This window comes from Nycticebus coucang, chromosome 7 (assembly GCF_027406575.1).
Source record: "Nycticebus coucang isolate mNycCou1 chromosome 7, mNycCou1.pri, whole genome shotgun sequence".
NCBI lineage: Eukaryota > Metazoa > Chordata > Mammalia > Primates > Lorisidae > Nycticebus > Nycticebus coucang.
This window is the reverse complement of record NC_069786.1, coordinates 15,947,317-15,972,672: the sequence shown is the minus strand read 5'-3', so window position 1 is coordinate 15,972,672 and position 25,356 is coordinate 15,947,317. Positions and strand designations below refer to the sequence as shown.

At 44.6% G+C, this 25,356-nt stretch overlaps 1 protein-coding gene across 36 annotated transcripts in view; it reads right to left on the bottom strand.

Annotated features, from left to right (window-relative positions):
* CLASP1 (cytoplasmic linker associated protein 1) overlaps positions 1-25,356 on the bottom strand; it is a 307,493-nt gene that overhangs the window by 7,057 nt on the left and 275,080 nt on the right. For all 36 annotated transcript variants that reach the window (XM_053596856.1, XM_053596855.1, XM_053596870.1 and 33 more), the window contains 3 exons: positions 25,077-25,205; positions 9,112-9,318; positions 7,734-7,850 (listed from right to left, as the gene is read on the bottom strand). In XM_053596856.1, the coding sequence (XP_053452831.1) occupies positions 7,734-7,850; positions 9,112-9,318; positions 25,077-25,205 (453 nt within the window). The remainder of the gene's footprint in view (positions 1-7,733; positions 7,851-9,111; positions 9,319-25,076; positions 25,206-25,356) is intronic.

Here is a 25,356-nt window from a genome sequence, read left to right as displayed (position 1 = left end):
TATGCTATATACAAAAGACTCACTTTACATCCAAAGACACAGATGGGTTAGAAAAAAAAAAAAATGAAAGAAGATATTCTATGAAAACAGTAGTAACTGAAAAGCAAGAATGGTTATACTAATATCAGACAAAATAGACTTTAAATCAAGAGCTTAAAAAGAGGGACATTATGTATTATTATTATTAATTATTGTTATTTTTGAGACAGAGTCTTATTATGTTGCCCTCAGTAGAGTGCTGTGGCATCACAGCTTACAGCAACCTCAAACTCTCTTGGGCTTAGGGCAGTGCCTGTGGTTCAAAGGAGTAGGGCACCAGTCCTATATGCTGGAGGTGGCGGGTTCAAACCCAGCCCTGGTCAAAAAAAAAAAAAAACAAAAAACTGCAAACTCTTGGTCTTAAGCAATTCTCTTGCCTCAGCTTCCCAAGTAGATGGGACTACAGGCGCCTGCCACAATACCTGGCTATTTTTTTTTTGGTGGTGGTTGTTCTGGTTGTCACTGTTGTTTTAGCAGCCCAGGTCAGGTTTGAACACACCAGCCCTGGTGTATGTGGCTGGCACCATAAACACTGAGCTATGTGTACCAAGCTGACATTACGTAGTAGTAAAAAGTTCGGTACAGCAAGAAGATACAACAATCATAAATATTTATTCATCTAATAACAGAACATTTAAATATATGAAACAAAAACTGATAGAACTGAAAGAAGAAACAGACAGTTTTATAATAATGGTTGAAGACTTTAACACTCTATCCTCAATAATGGGTAGAACAATCAGACAGACAATAAGCAAGGAACAGAGGACTTAAATAATAAACCAACTAGAACCAACAGAAATATAGAGAACATTCTATCCAATAAATAGTCTTCTTTCTATACATTCTTCTCAAGGGACACACAGAATTATTTTCCAGGATATACCATATGTTAGTACACAATTTAAGTCTCAATAGCTGTAGAAAGATATACAAAGTATCCTCTCCAACCATCAGGGAATGAAGAAATCAGTAATAGAAAGAAAACTTAAGGGTGGCGCCTGTGGCTCAGTGAGCAGGGCGCCGGCCCCATATACCGAGGGTGGCAGGTTCAAACCCAACCCCGGCCAAACTGCAATAAAAAAAATAGCCGGGCGTTGTGGCGGGCGCCTGTAGTCCCAGCTACTTGGGAGGCTGAGGCAGGAGAATCGCCTAGGCCCAGGAGTTGGAGGTTGCTGTGAGCTATGTGATGCCACGGCACTCTACCAAGGGCAATAAAGTGAAACTCTGTCTCTACAAAAAAAAATAAAAAATAAAAAAAAAAAAGAAAGAAAACTTAAAAATTCATAAATTTGTAGAAATTAAACGACAGACTTTTTATTTTTGAGACAGAGTCTCAAGCTGTTGTCCTGGGTAGAATGCTGTTGCATCACAGCTCACAGCAACCTCAAACTCTTGGGCTTAAGCAATTCTCTTGCCTCAGCCTCCCAAGTAGCTGGGACTATAGGCACCCACCCCAACGCCCGGCTATTTTTTGGTTGTAGTTGTCATTGTTGTTTGGCAGGCTTGGGCTGGATTTAAACGCACCAGCTCAGTATATGTGGTTGGCACCCTAGCTGCTGAGCTACAGGCGCTGAGCCTAAACAACACACTCTTAAACAACCAATGGGTCAAAGAAGAAATCACGAGGTAAATTAGAAAACATCTTAAGACAAATGAAAATGAAAATCCAACATTCCAAAATTTTCCAGATGCAGTGTTAAGAAGGAAATATATCATTTTATTATTATTATTGTTTTTTGAGACAGAGTCTTACTATATCACCCTCGGTAGAGTGCTGTGATGTCACAGCTCACAGCAACCTCAAACTCTTGGGCTTGAGCGATTCTCTTGCCTCAGCCTCCCAAGTAGCTGGGACTACAGGGGTCTGCCACAACAACTGGCTATTTTTTTTGGTTGTTGTTGTTGCAGTTGTCATTGTTGTTTAGCTGGCCCAGGCTGGGTTCCAACCGGCCAGCCTCAGTATATGTGGCTGGCGCCGTAACCACTGTGCTACGAGCATGAGCCAAATATATCATTTTAAATACATTTAAAAAGATCTCTAATCAACAATCTAACTTTATACCTTAAGTAACTAGAAAAAAAAAACAAAAACCCAGAAAGTCGAAGCTAAAAGGAAGATAAACTAGAGAATAGAAAAATAGAGAAAATCAACAAAACCAAAAGTTGGTTCTTGAAAACAGATCAACAAAATTGACAAACCTTTAGCTAGGTGGACTAAGAAAAAGACTCAAATTACTCAAAAAATGAATGTGGGGACATTACTATTGATTCTACAGAACTCAAAAGGATTATCAGAGAGTACTATGAACAACTAGAAAATCTAGATGAAATGGACACATTCCCAGAATTACAAAACCTATCAACACTGGGCTCGGCGCCTGTGGCTCAAGCGGCTAAGGCGCCAGCCACATACACCTGAGCTGGCAGGTTCGAATCTAGCCCGGGCCTGCCAAACAACAATGATGGCTGCAACCAAAAAATAGCCGGGCATTATGGCAGGTGCCTGTAGTCCCAGCTACTTGGGAGGCGGAGGCAGGAGAATTGCGTGAGCCCAGGAGTTGGAGGTTGCTATGAGTTATCTCTGTCTCAAAAACAAACAAAAAACCTATCAACACTGAAATCATGAAGAGAAAGAAAACATGAACAGACCTGTAACTAGTAAGGAGGTTCGATCAATAATGAAAAGCTTCCTGAAAAGGCTGAGCATGGTGGCTCAAACCTGTAACTCCAACATTTTGTGAGGCCAAGACAGAGGATTGATTAAGACCAGAAGTTCAAGACCAGCCTGGACAACATAGTGAGACGCCACTTACAAAAATAAAAATAAAAATAAAAATAAATAGCCAGGTGTGGTGATGTGTGTCTATAGCCCTAACTGATCAGGAGGCTGAGGTAGGAATATTACTTGAGCCCAGAAATTCAAGGTTACAGTTGCACCAATGCCTGGGCAACAGAGTGAGACCTTGTCTAAACCAACAAACACACAAACATCTCCTGACAAAAATAATCTGGACCAGATGGCTTCACTGATGAATTCTACCCAACATTTAGAGAAGAATTAATACCAATTCTTCTCAAACTTTCCAAAAAATATTGAAGAGGACGGGGAGGGACAACTCATCCCATGAAGCCAGCTGTACCCTGATACCAAAGATGACAGATACTGCAAGAAAACTAGACTGCTATCCCTTATGAACATTGATGAAAAAATTCTCAAAGTACTAGCAAATTGAATTTAGCAACAAATTAAAAGGGTTTTACCCCATGACTAAGATTTATTCCTAGAAGGCAAATATGGTACAATATACCTCACAGGTAACAGAATAAAGGGGGAAAAATACATTATTATCTCAATTGACGCAGAAAAAGCACTTGACAACATTGAACACCCTTTCATAATAAAAACACTCTACAAACTTGGAATAGAAGAAGAAACTTCCTCAACATAGTGAAGATCACAGATGGAAGGCCCACAGCAAGCATCATACTTTGAATCTTTCATCATTAAGACCAGGAACAAAGCAGAGAATCCTGGGTTCACCATTTCTAATTAATAAAGCATGGAAAAGTTCTAACCAGAGCAATTAGGCAAGAAGAACAAATAAAAGGCATCCACACTAGAAAGGAAGATGTACAATTATCTTTGTAGAGATTATATGTAGAAAACCCTAAATGCCCCAAAACTCACTGGACCTAATAAATTCATCAAAGCAGTGGCATTCAAAATTAACAAGCAAACTTAAGTTGCACTCCTACATAGTATCAACAAACACACTGAAAAGGTAATTACAAAAGATTAAGAAAACAGTTCCATGTACAATAGTATCAAAAGGAATAAAATATTTAAGAATTGACTAAGGTGGTGAAAGACTTACACAATGAAAATCATAAAACACTGCTGAAATAAATAAAAGACATATATAGATGGAAAGACATCCCATGTTTATGGGCTGGACTTAATATTGTTGAGATATAAATGCCACCCACGCGATCCACAGATGCAATGCAATCCATAACAGAACCCTCATGACAAAAGTTGCAGAAATAGAAAAATTACTCCTAAAGATCACATAGAATCTGAAGAGATGCTGAACAGACAAAGAATTCTGAACAAAGCTGGAGGACTCACACTTTTGATGTCAGAACTCACTGCAAAGTTACAGGAACTCTAACATATTTCTGTATCAGTGTTTATAGCAGCACCATTCACTTGGGAAGCAACCCAAATGTCCTCAAGAAATGAACAGACAGGGCAGCGCCTGTGGCTCAAGGATAGGGCGCCGGTCCCATATGCCAGAGGTGGCGGGTTCAAACCCAGCCCCGGCCAAAAAAAAAAAAAAAATGAAATGAACAGACAAACAAAATGTATTATATACACAATGGAATATTACTCAGCCTTAAAAAGGATGGAAATTCTGACATATGCTGCAACATGAGGATGTTATGCTAAGTGAAATAAGCCAGTCACAAAGGACAAATACAGTGAGAGTCCACTCATGGGAGATATCTAGGGCGGTCACTCTCCTAGAGAGAGAAAATAGAGTGGTGGGTGCTTGGGGCTAGGGCAGGGCAGAGCAGGGAATTGTTTAATGGTGCAGAGTTTTAGTTTTGCAAAATGAACAGAATTCTGGAGATGGACGACGGTGATGGCTACACAATATAAATGTACTCAATACCAATGAACTGTAAACATAAAATGGTTAAGATGGCAAATTTTGTAATGTGTATTATAGCTCAATAAAAAGAATGAAGAGGGAATAAAAAGGAAAGGCCTCGTTCAAGGCCATACAGCTAGTAAAAGGGGACACAGACTAGAATACAGGTTGACCCAAAGCTGATGCTGCTGCCACAGCAATGGGATCTCTCTCAAAACACACCACACAGGTTCCTTCTCTGTCCTATTATCAGGCCGTTCCCTACAGACCCTGGTATCATTTATTAACCTCATTTAAGCCATAAGAGAGACTATTCCCACAGGCTTGGTAACATGGGAAAACAGGGAGCTGTGCTTTGATTCTGTTTCTAGTCTAGGAAATTGAGACAGTTATACCACCACATCGTGTCAGCTGTCCGTTTTCTTTGGGAAGTAGGGGGTTTATGTGTTTGTGTTAGGAGATGTGTAAACAGCATTCAAAGCTCATATTAACACACTAGAGCTATCATGACTCATGGCTGAGTTGTTCCCCCCCCCCCTTGGCAAAACAAACTTTACTGTGGCTCTGGTGAGGCTCTTCTCTCTAGGGCCTCTGGAAAAAGAGTTGGGGTGAAGGGGTACCAGAGCCATCTAAAGGCAATCTCCCTCAGCCCCTGAGCTGTCTAAAATTGTAAATGGGGAGGAGAAAGCCCTGACTCCTTGTCAGGAACTTGGCTCTTGACCCAGGGCACCACCAAGAGTGGCAGCAACATGTCAACTGCCAAATGGAGATGAGAACATACCTGTATCTTCTCAGTCTCTTATCACCGGGGTCAAACAAGATGACAGAACAGCTCTCATACTCAGGAAAGTAAAACATGCCAGACAAAACCAAGATCTGACTCATGTTATTTTTGGATGAATTCTCCACTGATAAATATAATTCCTTTTGTTAATAGGATCTCCTATAGAATAGAATAGAATCTCCTAGGTCCTCAATGGTTGCCAGGAACCATCTACATACCCCTGACAGACATGGGAAGAGGGGAGGGTCTGGGCCCACAGACAGCTGGGTGGCTCTTGCCCAGTATTTTTCAGGTGGAGGCCAGGGACAGGGCCTGAGAGGGGCCTGAGCAGGAGAGGGGAAGAGATGCTGGAGGACAGAATCAGGGACGCCACAGGGCATTTATCACACATCTGCCTATTTGCCTCTGACCTATCTGCCTATTCCTGTCTCAAAAAGAGGAAAGTGTCTCTTTTGGCCCAGTGGTTCTCAACTGGTAGCAATCCTTTTTTTTGGTACACAGCTTCAAGCTGCCATCCTGGGTAGAGTGCCATAGCATCACAGCTCACAGCAACTTTCAACTCCTGGGTTCAAGTGATTCTCCTGCCTCTGCCTCCCAAGTCGCTGGGACTACAGGCGCCTGCCACAATGCTCGGCTATATTTTGGTTGCAGCCATCGTTGTTTGGCGGGCCCGGGTTGGATTTGAACCCGCCAGCTCGGGTGTACGTGGCTGGCGCCTTAGCTGCTTGAGCCACAGGTGCTGAGCCAAATGGTAGCAATCTTACCACCCAGGGTCATCTGGGCCCCATGTGGAGGTTCCAGGGATTGTCTCACCGAGCAGGGTGCCACTGGGATCTAGACAGTGGTGGTCAGGGATGCTGTTCACCCTCCTACAATGCCCGAGACAGCCCCTAACCAGGTGGCACAAGGGTTTAGCTTGCCGAGGCTGAGAAGGCCTGCTCTGGACAAAGGACCCAAGTTGCCTTTGCCAGAACTTGTGGGAAGCAAGGCTCTTTCTGTAATCTCCACCTGCTGTGTCAAAGCAACAGCTTGATTTGGAAACACACAGGGCTGGCCTGCCAATCCTTCTCTCAAAAGGAGCAGGGTCAGGTGCTTCTGGCTTCATGAATGCCACTCTTGATTGGACAGAGTGGTTTGTACCCACATTCCTGCCAAGGAATTTTTAAACTCCACATAGATGCTCTTTCTCCAAAGGCAGCCCTGGGCCCAGTCAGTCTCCTCTCTGGGAGTCAGGCCGCCCACCATCATGCCTCTCCTGCCAGAGCACAGGGCTTCTCCCTGCTCTCACCTGGTCTGGTATGTTAGATTGGAGGTGTTCTTTTAAAAAATTTTAAACCAGTTAAGCACTCTAGCCACTCTTGTGGGCAGTGAGCCAGCAGACCTTCTCCAGATTCTAGAACGCTCGTAAAGGAAAATGAGGCAGCAGAGTGAAAAGTCTGGCTCCTGGAGCCAGGTCTCTGTGTGCCCTTGGGCAGGTGAAGGGGGATGACTGTCCTTATCCCACAGGGGATGTTGCTGTAAACATGAGGCAACACATGCAAAGTGCAGAACTGCACCTGGGACGTGGCAGGAACAAGGTGAAAGCCAGTTGTTACCACTGCCCACGCGCACAAGGGAGTCGGCTCCGATTCAGCAACGTGATAAGTGAGAAGGTAAGCTTCTTTAGTGTTTCCATGAGAAAGCAGCTGGTTTCTAAACAAAGTTGTTTTTCTTTGGGGAGTAAAGTAAAAGCTCAACATTATCATTTCAAAACTTGGGAGTTAGGATAGACTACATTAGATAATATTTGTGTTATCTTAAAATGACTATACTATATAATTGGTAATTTTTTTTTTTTTTTTTTTTTTGAGACAGAGCCTCAAGCTGTTGCCCTGGGTAATGTGCATCACAGCTCATGGCAACCTCCAACTTCTGGGCTTAAGAGATTCTTTTGCCTCAGACTCCTAAGCAGCTGGGACTATGGGCGCCCACCACAACACCTGGCTATTTTTTGGTTGTAGTTGTCGTTGTTTGGCAGGCCTGGGCTGGATTCGAACCCATCAGCTCTGGTGTATGTGGCTGGCGCCTTAGCCACTTGAGCTACAGGTGTCAAGCCGGTATTATCTTTAGAAAAATGCTTTTGGAGAATTAAGGCCCAACTAAACCACACACAATGAGCTAAACCTCTCTGGAGTCCAGAGCTGCAGCCAAGCAGATTCTGACGAGCTGGCAGGCCCAGGTGGGTGCACCAGCCCAGGTAACACTATACATACCTTGCTCCCTGTGAGCTGCGCGAGGTGAGGTTTCAGATCTTCTCCGATTACGGAATAAATTGCCACTAAGCAAAACACACTGGCCTTACGCACACTACTCTCAGTGTTGTCATAACCCTAGAGAGCCAGAAAGAGAACACAAAAAGGAAATCAGATCAAAGATTTGTTTCGCAGTCACTATTTCACCAACATTTCCACAAATGCCCTCACAGTTCAACCTTGGACTTGACAGTAACAACTAGGACATACCTCAGCCCTGCAACTGAACCCAGGGAGCTTTCACTGCAAAAAGGTCAAAACTTAGCATTAGCAGTGAGCTGGCTCCTGAGGTGTGGAAGCAGAAGGCTGGCGAGTCCTAGCCAGGTCTGCCTCCAAAAGGGTGCCATCCAAAACGCGTTGTGAGAGAGACAGCAACAAGGAAAGGAAACTAAGGGGGAAGAATGACTTGCTTTGCTCACATTTTTCACAAAGGTAAAGCAAATTTCATATGTCAAAATACCTTTACGAAAATGAGAACATCACTCACTTTTGCGGGTAAAACCTCTGTACTCTCCAGTGATTGCTAGAGAACATCTGGTCCCAGAGCCAGACACACCTATGGCCCCGAAAACTGGACCTTGATCTACCTGTCAGCCTCATCCCTGGCCCCACACTCAAATGGGACTGCCTGCTGTGCTCCACATAGCCTTGAGACTTCTCAGCCTTTGCACCTTTCCCTCTGCCTGGAATAATCTAGTTCCCGACAAGTAAGTGTTTAAATCCCTAAGTGGAGCATGCAGCAAAACCAGCATTTATTAACTGTGAGGCTGACTCCTCTCTACCTTTCCTCAGGGAAACCCCAACTCTTTTCAGGGCCAACTCTAACTACCTCTGCCAGGAGCCCCTCTCTCCCCCAGCCCAGATAAGTTGCACTGTGTCCTATGGTGGGCTGTCACACCCTTGAGATAGTGCCACACAGTGAAGGCAGCTTTTATATGCCAGAGTCCGTTTCAGTCAATGCCCCTGCTTCGGAGAGCTTCAATAAGTATTTGTTGGCTACAGGAGATCAAGAATCACTGTTTGCCTTACACTCCATAGGCTACCTTGCCTGGGGCTGGATCCACAGGAGCTGTGAATACAGGTTTGTTGAAAAAACAAAGAAAAATGATCAAAATATGTTAACAGTAAACAGAAAGTTCATTCTGTAAGCCACTGGGAAAGGCTGTGATGTATCTCTGCCACACAGCCTCCCAAGTCCTAACCTGGGGGTGACTGGCTTTTCCTAACCACCCTGCCAGTGAAGCATGAAAACCCCATGGCTTCAAGTGAAGCAGCCCCTGCTGCCTGCCTCGCCCTCCTGCAGGCCAGCAGCTGGCTCCGCCACAGGGAGGGTACTTACCTGCAGCAGGCCCGGGATGATGTCAGCAAGAAGCTGCAGCAAGGACTCCTTGGCGATCCTCTCGACAACTTTGGTCTGCATCTTGATGGCGGCGAGGTTGATGGGGTAGTCAGCTGTCTGGATGATGGGGCAGAGCACCTTGATGCACTGCTCTGGGTGGATAGAACTGGCCAGAGTGGACGCAGCCTCCTCAGCGGCTCTTACTACCTGAAACACCCGGTTCCCCAACTGTGAGCTCTGCATGCCACCCAAGGAGAAAGACCAAACCTCACTTCTGTCTGATTTCAGAGGCCAAAGGACAATGATCCCACTGAATGCTCCATGGCAGCCACTACTTCCTCTGGCTTAGAGTGTTAAAGGAAGTAAAGGCGGAGTGGTTTGGAGGGTAACGTTAAAGTGGAGTGTGGGACATGGAAAGGCAAAAATGAGGGATTCTGGCAAAAACCTTACAAGAGTGGTTTTCCCAGAGCAGCAGCCCCTGGGAAGTTGTTAGAAATGCAGCTTCTCAGGACCCCTAGACCTGCTGGCTCCCGGGGGGACCCTGACAACAGGTGGGGCTCAGCAAGCTGTGCTCATAAGCACTGAGGTGATTTATACATACTCTCAAGTTTGAGAGTCTCTGCCCTAGAAGATGAGGACCCCAAAACATCAATGCTTTCCAACAGCTCATGGGACACCCATAACTGGGCACCTGGAGAGAAGCCTGGAAGGAAATGAAAGCGACTTCTATGCTGATGTTCCCTCAAAGAGGCCCAAGTGCCAGCCAGGTGGGAAGGCTTATGGAGAGAAGCCTCTGAAGGGTTTCCGGAGGAGCCTCTGTGGGAAGTTGCTTCTCTAGGATTCTGTGCTCTTGTACTTTTAAGGAAGTGCATGAAATGACTATCTCATGGTCAAAAGAGCAGCCTCTGAATTCTGGAGGGTCACAGAAGACTGTCTTGTGCTAAAGAAGCTAAATGCAAAACCCAGTGAGGAAGAAAGAGCATGGCAGAAAGTCTGAGTAGAAATTGCCTGGGCTTTGGGCTCAGGGAGCTGGGAGCAAGGCCCAGTCACCTAGTCTGCTGGTGCCAAAACTCCATCTCCTCATCTGTAAAGTGGGGACATGTCACAGAGCTGAATGGTAAGTAACATTCAAGACACAGTATTGAGGCTCAGCACTTGCAGCTCAGCAGCTACGATGCCAGTCAAATACAGAGCTGGCGGTTTCGAATCCAGCCCAGGCCCGCCAAACAATGACAACTACAACCAAAAAATAGCTGGTGGGTGCCTGTACTTCCAGCTACTTGGGAGGCTGAGGCAAGAGAATCGCTTAAGCCCAAGAGTTTGAGTTTGTTGCAAGCTATGACGCCATAGCACTCTACCCAGGGCAACAGCTTGGGACTCTGTCTCAAAAAAAAAAAAAAATAAATAAATAAACAGACATAGTATTCAGTAAATGGTATTTACTACTATCAATATCAATAGCATAGGGGTACACATGTAGTATATTATATAGTGATACATAAGAAATGACTCCAGGCATTTTCTTATGAGATATAATGAAAACCTAGTACTTTTCTCCTCCCGCCAGCCCTGCACTGGTCATTCCACCCAGATTCCTCTCTGCGGTGTGTCCTGCCACTCAAAATGACTTTCCAACAGCAACAAGGCAAATGCTACCAACCCAAGTCTTCAATCATCCTAGCCCTTGTGATTTATGCAAAAAATGACCAATGAAAAATACATGCAGGCCATTTGGGAAGTTGCTTCCAGTCAGTCATGGGCACAAAGGGGGCAAAAAAGGAGCTATGAGCTATGAGCCACATGAGCAACCAGGTAGGGCCCAGAGAGGTCACCTGAGTCATGTGGCAGACAGGCCCAGACTTGGGCTCAGAGTCTACCTGCCCTGCTTTGGGTCACTTCGGGATCCTGATTAAGGGGCTGCCCCTAGGACCCAAGGCAGGGCAGGGGGAGATATCAGGGGCTCTCCAGCTGTGGCTCCAGACCAGGCTCTGTTGCCCTGTGGACAGGGCTCACTTCAGGGAGCATGCCCCATCAGTCTGTGTATTGGTTCTGCTCTGTGGGACAGTAAAGGGAAATCTTTCCAACACAGAGAACTGAGATCATCTCTTTTTTTTTTTTTTGTAGAGACAGAGTCTCACTGTACCGCCCTCGGGTAGAGTGCCGTGGCATCACAGGCTCATAGCAACTTCTAACTCTTGGGCTTACGTGATTCTCTTGCCTCAGCCTCCCGAGCAGCTGGGACTACAGGTGCCTGCCACAACGCCCGGCTATTTTTTTGTTTTTGTTGCAGTTTGGCCGGGGCTGGGTTTGAACCCGCCACCTTCGGCATATGGGGCCAGCGCCCTACTCACTGAGCCACAGGTGCCACCCAAGAGATCATCTCTTTTAACAACAGACACATTTAGGGCTGTCCGTGCTGCTAATAATGGGTTTCACTATGAAGCTCCTTATGGGCTTTAGCTACTCATGCCTGATACCTGGCATTCATCATTATAAAAACCTGGAAGGAAGCGCACCATAGGCTACCACTAGGGCGGGAAGATTATTTTCCTCTTCTTACATTTTAGATCAAAAAAACTTGCAATGAATATTGTATCAACCTTCAATATAAAGTAAAATGTATCTTTAAAAATCTACTTGAACTGTCTTTTTGAGACCAGAGAAAACTAGTAGCCTAGCCCTTGGCTACAGATGGGTGGTGGCAGAGTGCTGCCCCCGAGAAGCCACAGGGTGAGTGCTCTGTGTGCTAGCTACCTGTTCCTGCTTAACTCCTTCTGTTCCCATCAAGTCCCCTGTGCTCAACTATAAAACTCAGAGCTCTTCACATGTAGCTGGTGCATGTGTCCCAACCCCACCCCATCTGCCCTGAACATCAGACTAATGATCCTTTTCCTTCAACTCCTGCTCTGCCTGTGACACTCACACAGCACATGTAGACTGCTTTGAATTCTTGGTGATATTTTCATGTGCGTTTCTCCTTACCCACCAGGCAGGATCTGGAATGTTTCTTCTCTACCTCAGTACCCAGCAAAGCTGGGCATTTACCAGGAGCTCAGTACTTAACTGACAGACTGACATTCATTCTCCTGTCTGCCTGAGGACATGTCCCTGTTCAAAGAAGCTCTATCTCCCTCAATTTTGAAAGTCACATTTCTTCCTTATCAGAGGCCTTTTGAACTTTCCCTAGGAGGATCTGCTATCTCCTGCACCACTGACCAAAGGCTAGGAGTTTCATGAAATAAGATCATTGCCTCCACCACCGCCTGGCCAGTCCCCTAGTGTACACAATGCAGACACCTGTGGGGGCCTGCAGGGATTATGCATCAATCCTTTTATGAGCCAAAATGGAACCCAGACCAGCATGCTTTAAGGGTAAACACTGTACACAGGTCAGAAGACAGGTGCCAAGAACCGAAGATTTGTTTGTGCTCATTATGTATGTGAAAGGTCAGGCTTGAATACAGAGCAGTGTAGAGGAGTAATTTAATTATATTTTAGAAGTCACATCCTACTTTCAAGCACCTCATCAGCTTGTTTGGAACTCAAAGGCAAAGGCTGCTCTTTTTCTCACCATCTTCCCTCCTGTACTCAGTAGAGCAAAAGTCTTTACTTTTTCAAATTCTAAAACAAGCTTTAAAATTACATACTTTCACAGTTATCTGAATTAAGAGAGATAATATGCAAACTGGCCTGGCATATTCTTGCTACAAAACACATGATAGCTAGAAGAAAGAGCACCGCTTGGCCCTGGTGCGTGTGTATATGACCTTTAACTTTTCACCCCAGAAGGGCCATCTTCAGAGTCAGACGAGCACATTGTCAGTCTCTGAAAGCAGTACAGCAGACAAACCTCAGTTCCTAGCCAGGCGTGGTGGCTCACACCTATAATACCAGCACCATTTGTGGGAGGTTGAGGCAGGTAGATCCCTTGAGCTCAAGAGTTTGAGACCATCCTGAGCAAGAGACCCCATCTCTAAAAAATAGCCAGGCATTGTGGCAGGTGCCTGTAGGCCCAGCTACTCGGGAGGCTGAGGCAAGACCATCTCTTGAGCCCAAGAGTTTGAGGTTGTTGTGAGCTGTGACGCCATAGCACTCTACTGAGGGTGACAAATCAAAAACAAAAACAAAAAACCCCTTAGTTCCATCCTTTCACAAGATACTTACTCTGGCAAGAGTCTAAACTTTTAAAAATTCTAAAAAGCTTTAAAATTACCTATTTTCAGTTACCTGAATTGAGAGATAATATACAAACCAGCCTCACATATTCTAGCTACAAAACACATAATGGCTGGTGGAGGAATGACACCAGACTGAACCCTGGCACAGAATTCGGTCCCCATGAATCTCTGCAGAGAACCACATACCACACTTAAACTTCTGAGACCAGGAAACACTGCCAGTTCCTTCCCTTGGTGTCTAGTGCCAACATCAAGATGGGCCTGCCCTCTCCAATAACCTCTGACATGCCAACCTGAGAGCTGTGAGACCTGGCTCCTTCCTTCCCATCTGGCTGCCTGACCCTACCCAGTCCCTTTTAACCCCAGGGGCCAGGTCACCCTTAGGATTCACTCCCTGAAAGCAGAGAGCTATCACCCATCCCCGTCCGTGCACACTTTAGCACTGCAGCTAAACATTTTGCTGAAACTGTCTCTCCCACTAAAGTTCCTTGAAGACAAGATTTCATCTCAGCCATCTTTCTATCCCTACACACAGCACAATGTCCAGTACACACTAGGTGCTTAATAAGTATCTATGAACTAATTACCCCACATAATATTTTTAGTGCTCACAACTGACAAGGCCTTCTGGAGCATTTATGTTCTTCCTGAGATGAGGCGCAAGGCAATGTACCTACAGATGTCTGAGCTAGGTTATGGGCAAGTCAATTGTGCAAGGCCCAGAGCATCCCTTTCCAAGAGGCATAATGGAAAAGCAGGAGACGGGTTCTGTTGGAAAAGAAACTTTAGCTCAGGTTTTTTCCTAGAAATCAGCTGTTTGAAGGGGACTGGCATGTTCCTTAGAAGAACCCCATCAGGTAACGAATCACCTTGGACCGAGGGCTCTTCCTCTTGTAGGTGATGAAAAGTGGAAGGGGGAACAGTCCTTCTCTTTTCTAATCTGCTCCAGCTCTGAGACCGTGCTCAGAAACTACTGGCTTTCTACCGCAAGAAACGACTGTGTGCAACTATAACAAAACACCGGCAAGAAAGCAGAGGGACTTCTGAGACTTAGTTTTAAAATTTGGGGGAAAAAGGGCAGCGCCTGTGGCTCAGTGAGTAGGGCGCCAGCCCCATATACTGAGGGTGGCGGGTTCAAACCTGGCCCCAGCTGAACTGCAACAAAAAAATAGCTGGGTTTTGTGGCGGGTGCCTGTAGTCCCAGCTACTCAGGAGCTAAGGCAAGAGAATCGCCTAAGCCCAGGAGTTGGAGGTTGCTGTGAGCTGTGATACCACAGCATTCTACCGAGGGCAACAAAGTGAGACTCAGTCTCTTAAAAAAAAAGAAAAATTGTGGGGAAAAAAAGAAAAGGGTTGGGAAACACATGATTAATGGGTATACCTAAGTTACCTATAAAGTTGGAAAACAGTGATGTATAGGAAGTGATGTTTAAGATCCTACTGAGAGGTGGAAAGCAGCTCAGTAGGTGGAAAGAACATGGACTTGGAGACAGACTAGGATTCAAGTCAGCAAGGCCCCTTTCTGGTCTCACAGAAATGTGGTAAAAGCCTCTTGTCACCCCTCACAAATGCAATGAGAAATGAGACGGGCAATAAATTGCCAGGTTTGTAGTGAGAACTCAATCATGGGGTTCTCTCCCTCCTCTCCCTCACCTGTGCTTCACCGCCATTCAGGTTACAATGAATCACCCTACAGTGAGCTACAGAGAAAACAGGCTGTTGCAGATCTTCTGCACTGAAACTCAAACCCAAGGAGAACTTCCTCTTATAAAAATCCAGGAATTCTAGATATGGCCTGAGTGAAGCACTTATCAGATGTATCTAACACAGGGGTTCTGGGGTATGTTCTGAAAAATGTCTGAAAATAAAATCTGAGAAGCTAAGATGGGTAGTTTGAGGTCGTCTCTATCACTGGAGTTCAAGAAAGTTTCTCAAGACCCGCTGGTTTTGGCAGGGCAGGTAGGTGTTCTTGACTTTACTCTACATGCCAAGCCCCTGGCTTTGGCACGCTGCCTGAATCAGGGTGAACTTTAGGTTTTGCCCCTGTGTTCCATGTAACATAAGAAGCAAAGATTATAAATGTAAGCAAACAGACAGCAAAAGTAAATACAAGCAACAGAAAGACAGAACAATACTGCTTAGACAAGGTGGTCAGAAGTGGCCACAGAATCAGAAAGGGGGAGGAACATTCAAAGAGCAAGATGAAGACGACTTTTGGGTTACAATCTGCTTGAAGTGATCAAAACTGTTCTAATTCTGCTGACTTTACTATAGTCTGCTTAGGACTGTAAGGAACAGAATTCTTCCCTTTCAAAGTTAGTGAAACAGGCTGAGCACAGTGGCTCATGCCTGTAATCGCAGCACTTTGGGAGGCTGAGGCAGAGGACACTTAGAGGCAAGGAATTCAAAACCAGCCTAAGTCACACAGTGAGACCCTGTACTACAAAAAATTTTTCAAAATTATCTGGGTGTGATGGTATACACCTGTAGCCCTCACTACTCAGGAGGCTAAAAGGGGAGGAGAAAGGATTGCTTGAGCCCAAGAGTTCAAGGTTACCATGAGCCATAACTGCACCACTGTGCTCTAGCTGGGACAAAATAGAAAGACTCTCTCTCTTAAAAAACAAACAAGAATGGAGGCGCCAGTGGCTCAAGGAGTAGGGCGCCGGTCCCATATGCCGGAGGTGGCGGGTTCAAACCCAGCCCCGGCCAAAAATACCCACAAAAAATAAAATAAAAAATAAAAACTGTTTTAAAAAAACAAACAAACAAGAAAACGAAAGCCAGTGGAAAAAATAGTGTAACTATAAAAAGCATAATTTTGCATCTAGCTTTTAAAAACAAGATTACTCAGAATATTGACGAATGTTTGCTTAAAGATAGGGTTTCAGAGCACAGAAATTCTCAACATTTGGATTAAAGGTTTTAATTTCACAAAATTTGATCTGGCTCTGTCATAGACTTCATCAAAATAAATGGTTGAGTTAAAAAAAAAAAAAAAAAAGCAAATGCCCAGAAAGCTAGACTTGAACCCTCAAAGAGCAACAGCAGTCCCCAAGCTTTTTGGCACTAGGGACAAGTGTTTTTTTTTTTTTTTTGGAGATAGAGTCTCACTTTGTTGCCCTAGATACAGCGCTGTGGCGTCATTGCTCATAGCAACAACCTCAAACACTTGGGCTTAAAAGATCCTTTTGCCTCAGCCTCCCAAGTAGCTGAAACTATAGGTGGCTGCCACAAAGCCCAGCAATTTTTAGAGACAGAGTCTTGCTCTTGCTCAGGCTGGTCTCAAACTCTTGGGCTCAAGCAATCCACCTGCCTGGGACCGGTTTCACAAAAGACAATTTTTCTATATATCAGGGTTGGGGGGTGAGATAGGAGACAGAGCTCAGGCTGTGATGTGAGCGATGAGCAGCTGCTGTAAATATAGATGACGCTTCCCTTGCTCACCATCACTCACCTTCAGTGAGGTCCAGTTGATGACAGGAAGACAATTTTTCCACAGACCTGGGGAGGTACGGGTTGGATATTGGATATGGGGAGGATATGAGACAGGATATTAATTGAAGTAAAATAGCCTCTTACATGTATTTAGCTCAAGCAACTCAGGCTGCGCCCAGGGGCTGGAGACCACAGTAATAGATTATCCTGAGTTTAGCTCCTTGATCAGCTAGAAGTTGAGAGGGGAAAAGTTGGCACCACCTTCTGGAAAAGGCTGAAAAGACCTTATAAAAATTTGACGGATGGCCCTGATATAATTGTGTAATTGACAGTGGATTGCCAACATGGGCCTGAACCTGGGATGACAGTCTCCATTTAGCTAGGCCCAGAGTGGGGAGAGAGGAAAAGCCTCTAAGTCTACAGAACTAAGTTCTGGACTAGCCAGGTGATCTTGGGGAAAATTTCTTGTTTTCCAGGCCTCAGTTTTCCTCATCAGTAAAACAAAAGGGAGAACCCAAATGAAGCATTTTAAAATATTTCAGATTGTAAAATGTTATCATCCACCCCTACCTAATGTTTTCTCCTGAAAAAATGCAAAGAAAAAAAATCCCACAAAAAATTCCAGAGAGGGTGGTGCTGTAGCTCAGTGGGTAGGACGCCAGTCACATACACTGAAGCAACAGGTTCACACCCAGCCCGGGCCTGCTAAAAGAACAATGACAACTATAACAAAAAAAAAAAATAGCTCAGTGATGTGGCAGGCAGCTGTAGTCCCTGATACATGAGAGGCTGAGGCAAGAGAATGGCTTAAGCCCAAGAGTTTGAGGTTGCTGTGAGCTGTGATGCCACAGCATTCTACCAAGGACAACATAGTGAGACTCGGTCTCAAAAAGAAAAAAAAGAAAATTCCAGACAGCTTTAAAGACCTAAGAAGACCAGTGTCTGGGTGAAATGATCTCTAATCAGACAGTTGCCACGGATTCTGAAAAAGCAGATTCCAGAACACAATCCCTATTTTCAAACTAGGCCAGGTTCTTAGGTGGGAGATTAATTCTTTTTTTTGAGACTATAGGCCCCCTCTACAACGCATGGCTATTTTTTAGAGATGGGATCGCGCTCTTGCTCAGGCTGGTCTTGAACTTGTGAGCTCAGCATCCACTCCCCTCAGCCTCCCAGAGTGCTAGGGTTATAGGTGTGAGCCAGCACACCTGGCCTTTAGTTGATGTTTTAAAGTTCATACAACTGAATTAAAATAGCCTCTTACATGTATTTAGAGAAATGCAGTTATATCTGCTTTGTGTTGAATTTTAAAGACTTGACAACAATTCTTTTTAAAATCTGTCCCCCTTTCTGGGCGGCGCCTGTGGCTCAGTCGGTAGGCGCCAGCCCCATATACCGAGGGTGGCGGGTTCAAACCCGGCCCTGGCCAAACTTCAACCAAAAAATAGCCGGGCGTTGTGGCGGGCGCCTGTAGTCCCAGCTACTCGGGAGGCTGAGGCAAGAGAATCGCTTAAGCCCAGGAGTTGGAGGTTGCTGTGAGCTGTGTGAGGCCACGGCACTCTACCGAGGGCCATAAAGTGAGACTCTGTCTCTACAAAAAAAAAAAAAAAAAAATCTGTCCCTTTCTTCAGTGGAACATGATAAAAAGGACAAATCTTTAATTTTCAACAATGTCAGCCACCTTACTTCACATGACTTTAACATCAGCTCCCAGGGCATTGAGCACCCTCTCCCATTCTCACCAAGCTACCATACAAGTACTTTAGGCATCCAGACAGCATCTGTGCCTTGCCACAAATTTGCAGCCAGTGAGTGGGGCATAAGGAGTATGTGAACCTGAGTCTTCAAACTCCAGACTTGAAGTTAAACAATGAATGGCTCCTTCTGAAGCTATAGAAGCTGAATGTAGGAACAACATATGGCTCCTAGAAGGGTAAGTTCATCAGGGACGAGGAACTAACCTTCCCCCTCCCTGAACAGCAGCAGGAGCCACGGCCATTTAGAAGTGGGCACCGTGGCTCGGCACTTCCCAAGTCTGTGGGGCAGGATGTGCACCTCCGCTTGACATAGAGAGCAGGATAGCTCACACGAGGGGTTAATGGGAGTGGACTAAAGCACGTCTGCCAAACCCAGGACCCTCCCTGGGCCGCATAACCTTGATTCCTGGCTACGAATTTTTCTCCCAACTTGCTCCTTTTCAGTTCATTTCAGGTTCCAAATCCCTTAGGAACTCTTTCTTGACTATTCTAGCCTCCTGTAAACTCCTGGTGCCTCCAAACTGCACACTGATTCTAATTCTTTGCTTTATCTTCAACTAAACAACCTAAGCTCCTTGAAGACTGCAATCTCCCCATCACCCCCAAATAATAGACATTTACTAGAGTTGGGGCTGTCAGTGTCAGACTGCTGGCTAAGCAACTTGGAACCTCTTAGTGAGAGGTTTCCATTCTTAGTGAAACTATGAATGTTTTTATTAAAAAGCAAAAACGTACAAGAAATCGGACTTCTGGTCGCATTCCAAGGTTGGGCCCATGGAAAACTGCAGATTTAGAATCTATGAGGATTTAAGGTTTGTTACTCAACAGCAACTTTTATTATCTTGAGGCCAAATGAAACACAGATAGCCATCTAGTCCACTCCCTGGGCTAACAGATAAGGAAAAACCAAGGTCTGGAGAGGTGAAGTAATTCCTCCAGATTCACCAGTCCACTGTCCCCCAGAACCCACTGACATACATGCATACGCCTGCTGTCCTGAGAGGCATCACAGAGCCGCTCCTGAGCAGGAGGGTCTGGCAGAGACGAGGTCAGGTGTCTGAAGCAGGATACCAGCTCCTTAACATGCCATCTCTGGCACACTGCTGCTTCTCCCTGGCCACAGTATTTGTCAGAAGGACAATATAAGACATACCACTCTGGCTGGGCAAAGCAGAAGCAAGACAGCTAGACTTGGGAAATTTTCTTTTCTTTTTAAAATAACTTTGATCTTGCTTTTTTTCATTTCTTAAAGTCATAAAATATAAAATTAACTAGCAATGATTTTAAAATATCCCCCCTGGAGATATAATGGTTGTATTTATGCATTTATCATCACACTTCCCCAAACAAACCTAACCACTTGTAGCTGGATTCAGATGCCTTCACCATCAGGACTTTTGTTCATGTGGTAAGAAATATTTAATGATCCAGTACAGTGACACGAAATGATGCTAGTATTCTCCTTTGCAATAAGGACATGTAACTGAATATTCACTACTATAGCAAAGTTTAGTAGAAGCTAAATCTGATGTTTAGAGTCTCACTTATAGGGTATCTTGAAGAACTAGAGCTGGTACTTCTTTCAGATTTAAATAAAATATTGCCTGAGCACCTCCGCACTGCAGGTACCACATGCAGGACACAATGACTGGGAGCAACAACTCTTCTCATGTTAAATGTGTATAAAATCACTTATAATGAGCATATGGTTTCCTGACAAATAGGTGCTTCTGAAACAAAGCTGTTCAAGAACAGTTTTATGCAGCAAAATCATATAGCATGTAATAGTTTTAAAAGCATGCTTCTGTATTGTGATCACCGTGACCCTAACAGTCCTGCTTCACTAGGGTTATACAAAGATGAAACTGGCCACAGAGCTACAGAACAGGAGAAACTGCACTGAAGATCAGGTTTTCTCCCTCAAGATTCATATTTCACTGACCCCGGAATTTCTCAGTAGTATAAATTCGCTTTTTAAATCCTCTCTTTTTAATCACTAAAGGAGAGATTCTTTACCAGGTCTAATGGACTAAAAATTCTAAAATAAGAAGGATTCAAATCAACAAAGTTATCCTGAAAAATGGAAAATGGTGCTTGGCGCTTGGAGTACAGTGGTTACAGAGCCAGCCACATATATCAAAGCTGGAGGGTTCAAACCTGGCCTAGGCCAGGTAAACAATGACAGCTACAACAAAAAAAATAGCCAGACTATTGTGGCGAGCACCTGTAGTACCAGCTACTTGGGAGGCTGAGGCAAAAGAATCGCTTAAGCCCAAGAGTTTGAGGTTGCTGTGAGCTGTGACTCAAGGGCACTCCACCACAGGCAACAAAGTGAGACCCTGTCTCAAAAAAAAAAAAAAAAAAAAAAGAAGAAGAAAACAGGATCAAGATTGAAAAGGTTATTCTTCTCAGGGCCTTAGCCCTTTAAGGTGCTTGCTAAATGTTTTAACACTACTTTTAACCACAGTAACTTCATTAATAAGGCATTAGAAATCCAAACAGCAAAATTTATTTACTAAAAAGATAAAAAAGTTAGATAATGAAAGAGACTTACATATTCAAACAGGGACTACGAAAACATTAATTCTAAGTTGACAAATACCAATTTTTAAAGTAAAAACTAATTGGAATGTAAATCTGCCTATCTTGCTTGGTACAGAACATCTATGTCAGCTCAGGATGAATGGTGTCTGAAACAGTTTTAGTGCCTCATGCATTTTCAATGTGCAAGAAAAATATCCTGCACAGGTCATTTCTTTTAAAAGAACCCAAGAAAGCACACACTTGCTTACAGGATGAGAAAACAAGCTATCTTTTTCTTTTCCCTCCGGGACAGAGTCTCACTTTGTAGCCCTCAGTAGAGTGCTGTAGCATCACAGCTCACAGCAACCTCTTACTCTTGGGGTCAAGCCATTCCCTTGCCTCAGCCTCCAAGTAGCTGGGACTACAGGAGCCCGCTATAGCACCTGGCTGTTTCTGTTTAGAGATGGGGTCTTGCTCTTACTCAGGCTCATGAGCTCAGGCAATCCACCCTCCTCGGCCTGTCAGAGTGTTGGGATTATAGGCATGTGCCACCTTGCCTGGCCCACAACAAGCTATCTCATCATCGTAACTTACCCACCATCACTAAGTGCTTTTATGACAAACTTTGGTTTATAGAAATTGTGTTTCAAGAAGTTGCCCTTCCCTGCCACAGTTCCACAGCCAGAGCTACAGTGCATGTGTTGGTGAGGTAACAGCACACTAGCAAGGGGAGGCCCACTGGGGCCAACGGCTCTCAGAGCAGCCCTGGGTTACCCTGCTAGGTCTCTTGTTCTTCATCTCCTGCTGAAGCCTGGGTTTTGTCTGGGAATATAAAACTAACTTGTTTCTTATGAGAAGGAAGTTCCCAGAGAGTTCACTCTGAACAAACATACTTTGGAAGTACTAACAAGACAGAAAAATAGGCTATGCCTTTGTATGACAAGTAACAGAGTGTAGAGAAGTCTACATCTTTTCCAAGAAATGTACTGAATGCAATGACCAGAAAATGGAATGACTAGAGCAGGGGTCCTCAAACTTTTTAAACAGGGGGCCAGTTCACTGTCCCTCAGACTGTTGGAGGGCTGGACTATAGTTAAAAAAAAAAAAGAACAAATTCCTACGCACACTGCACATATCTTATTTTGAAGTAAAAAAACTAAATGGGAACAAATACAATCACACCGCTGCATGTGGCCCGTAGTTTGAGAACCCCTGGACTAGAGAAACATGCATCATAGTAATATGCCAACAAGATGCCTACAATACACATGCTATATACATCTAACTCTTTTGTCTTAAAAAACAAAAACAAAGAATGAGACAGATTAGTTAAAATTAGAGAAAAATTTTGAAGGGAAAAGACAAGAAAAAGCAAAACCCAACCTAAAGCCTAAATATACTGGTGCCTGAATCAGTAACTTCTGGCAAACTGAGAGTGAAATTTCATAAGGAAACTCCAGGGCAGCAAGTCAAGGTATGCTGGGAAGTATGCAAAGTAGGGAGGGCCTGCCAGCCTCTACCCGCTCTATCGAGTCATCGGGGACAGGAGCGTGGGACCTCAGGTCACAGGAAGAATTTCAAGTTAACTGACTATTGGTAAGTTTATTTTATGCAAGAGATATTTCTGTTCTTTTCCCCTCAGTAATTTAAGAGATCTCATATTTTTCTCCTAAATTTCTTATTTTGGTGGGAAAAAAACAAGATCTCCGAAGAAAATAGTAAACAGCAAGTAGATCATTTAATTCTGTTAACTTCTATGTATGAGGGACCACTGTCAAAGTTTTAAGGATCGGGGTGCCCACTTTAAAGACAGACATCTTCTAACTGGAAAGTCAGTAAGTGCCAAACACTGTTGATGGCTCACCATGTCACCTTAATGCCCAATTTTAAGTATGCGCTCCCCCATGAAAACAACTGATATCATCTATATGCATAAGAATATCAAGTTTATTTCATTTTTTGATCATCTATTCTCAATAAAAAGCAGCAATTACAGTTAAAAAGACAAATCAGCACATGCCAGTTGCCCCACAAGACCTGGCTCACACATCTTGGTTCTGGCATCCTCTTGTGCATAAGATTCCTGTAGGACCTTTCTTACTCACCTGGGAATCATTATGTTGATCGTATTAACTCACGTTGATCATATTAACACATTTTTTAAATGAGTCATTGTAAATGGAGACTGTTTTGTTCAGATGTGTGTTATGGTCACCATCATGCAACCAAGCCAGACTTTGGAAACACGGTTGGTTGTTAGTTTGAAAACACATCTTTCATCTATGTACTGAGTATCATGCTAGGACCAGTCGGCACAGAGATGCCCAGTCTGAGTATGACACTCCTGCCCTTGCTGGCTACAATCAGGGTGGAGATTTGAGGATATCAAACCAGTCACTGCTCAAGCAGATACACAACTGCCAAAGAAACAATTACAATCTAGTGTCAGATTCGGGTTTTTTTTGACTTAGAGCCTCAAGCTATAGCCCTGGGTAGAGTGCTGTGGCATCACAGCTCACAGCAACCTCAAGCTCCTGGGCTTAAGTGAGTCTCCTGCCTCAGCCTCCCGAAAGTATAGCTGGGACTCCAAGTGCTCACCACAATGTCCGGTTATTTTTTGGTTGTAGTTATCTCTGTTTGGTAGGCCCGGGCCAGATTCAAACCTGCCAGGTCTGATGTATGTGGCTGGCGCCTTAGCCACCAGGATTCTTTTTGTAGATGGAAAATTTTCTCTAATCACAATTCCCTTAATCCATGAGCATACTCACAAAAGAATCACACAGGAACCAAGAGACTAACCTCAGTGGCTGACTTTAGATAAAACCCATCATATGTCATGGTATGTTTTCTGAAGTTCTAATATACATTTCTGTTTCCCACACTGCCTTTCACTGAAGGGCATCACTGAGATCAACTGAATTCAGGACAGCTCCAGCCACTTCCCTGGCCCCTGTAGTTATCTGAAGGCCTGGTGAACCACGGGGGGAGGAGGGACATTCTAATAAGCAACTGGCCAAGTGCTCACTAAGTGTTCACTGTCTGAGGCTTGTGTGCAGGGTAGAGACTTATCCCATGTGCTTTCTCACAGGCAGCTGAGGTCCCAACACCCAGGAACTGCAGGGAGAACTGGGTATTGTATTTGTTTAAATTTAATTTAATTTAACTTTTTTATTTGAGATACAGTCTCACTTTCTTGCCCTGGTAGAGTGCCATGGCATCATAACTCACAGCAAGCTCAAACTCTTGGGTTCAAGCAATCCCCTTCCCTCAGCCTCCCAAGTAGTTGGGACTACAAGTGCCCACCACAGCACCCAGATATTTTTTAGAGATAGAGTCTTGCACTTGCTCAGGCTGGTCTTGAACCTATGAGCTCAAGCAATCCAACTGCCTCAGCCTACCTGAGTGTTGGGATTACAGGTGTGAGCCACTGTACCCGGCCTGATAACATTTTAAGTGGCAGGAGAATGGCAGGTGTGGCTCTGCTCAGCCTCATCTTACAGAGAGAAGTACAATGACAGGGGCCTGGGAGGGAGGAAGGCCAACAGAGTCACGCTATCCACTATTGGCAAGCACTGAGCTGCAACTGTCCCTGGCCATCTCATTTAATTCTCATGAGAAACTCTGTGATAATATCCGTCCCTATTTTACATACCAGGAAATGGAGGCTCAGATGGTGAAATGACTTGTCCAAGGAAGTACAGGTTCTAAGACCTGCATGTCGGTGATTCCAAAGCCAGTCTCTACTTCTCACAGAGGCTGAATGCCAGAAGGAAGCAACAGACCCCTCCCTCTCTATCAAAGCAATGGGAAGCCTGGGCCTGGAATAGCCCTGGGGACAGGGTAAGCCCACTGGACGCCGGGAACCCAACAAATAGTACTGGCCCTGGAACTGCACTGCTGCTCAGCCACAGTGACAGTAATGGGAACTTTCTCTGTGTTACACGCGACTGAGTGCCAAGGAAGGAGCTCTCTGTAATGCTTTATGCTCTGATTCCATCTCTCTTCCCTCCCACTCCAGCTATGTTCCCAGGCGCATCTGTTTAGTACCCTGGCCATGCAGCTGGCTCACCTCCTTGTGTGAGTCTTTGTGGGCTTCCAGAGTCTTCATGATCGTCAGCTCGGCATAGTTTTTAAATCTTGCTGGCTGGTTTCTCAGAATTTCCCGTAGAACTCTCAATGCTAGTGCTCGAATAGAATGCTGGAGTACAAGAGGAAAGGAGGACGTCACCAAACAACACATAGCACTTGACCCCATGTGCCAATCAGCAAAGCCCAGCAAGGCGGAGCGCCCAATTCTGAGTTCCCTGGCTCTCAGACCCCTCTGTGCAGACCACACGGTTTATGTGACA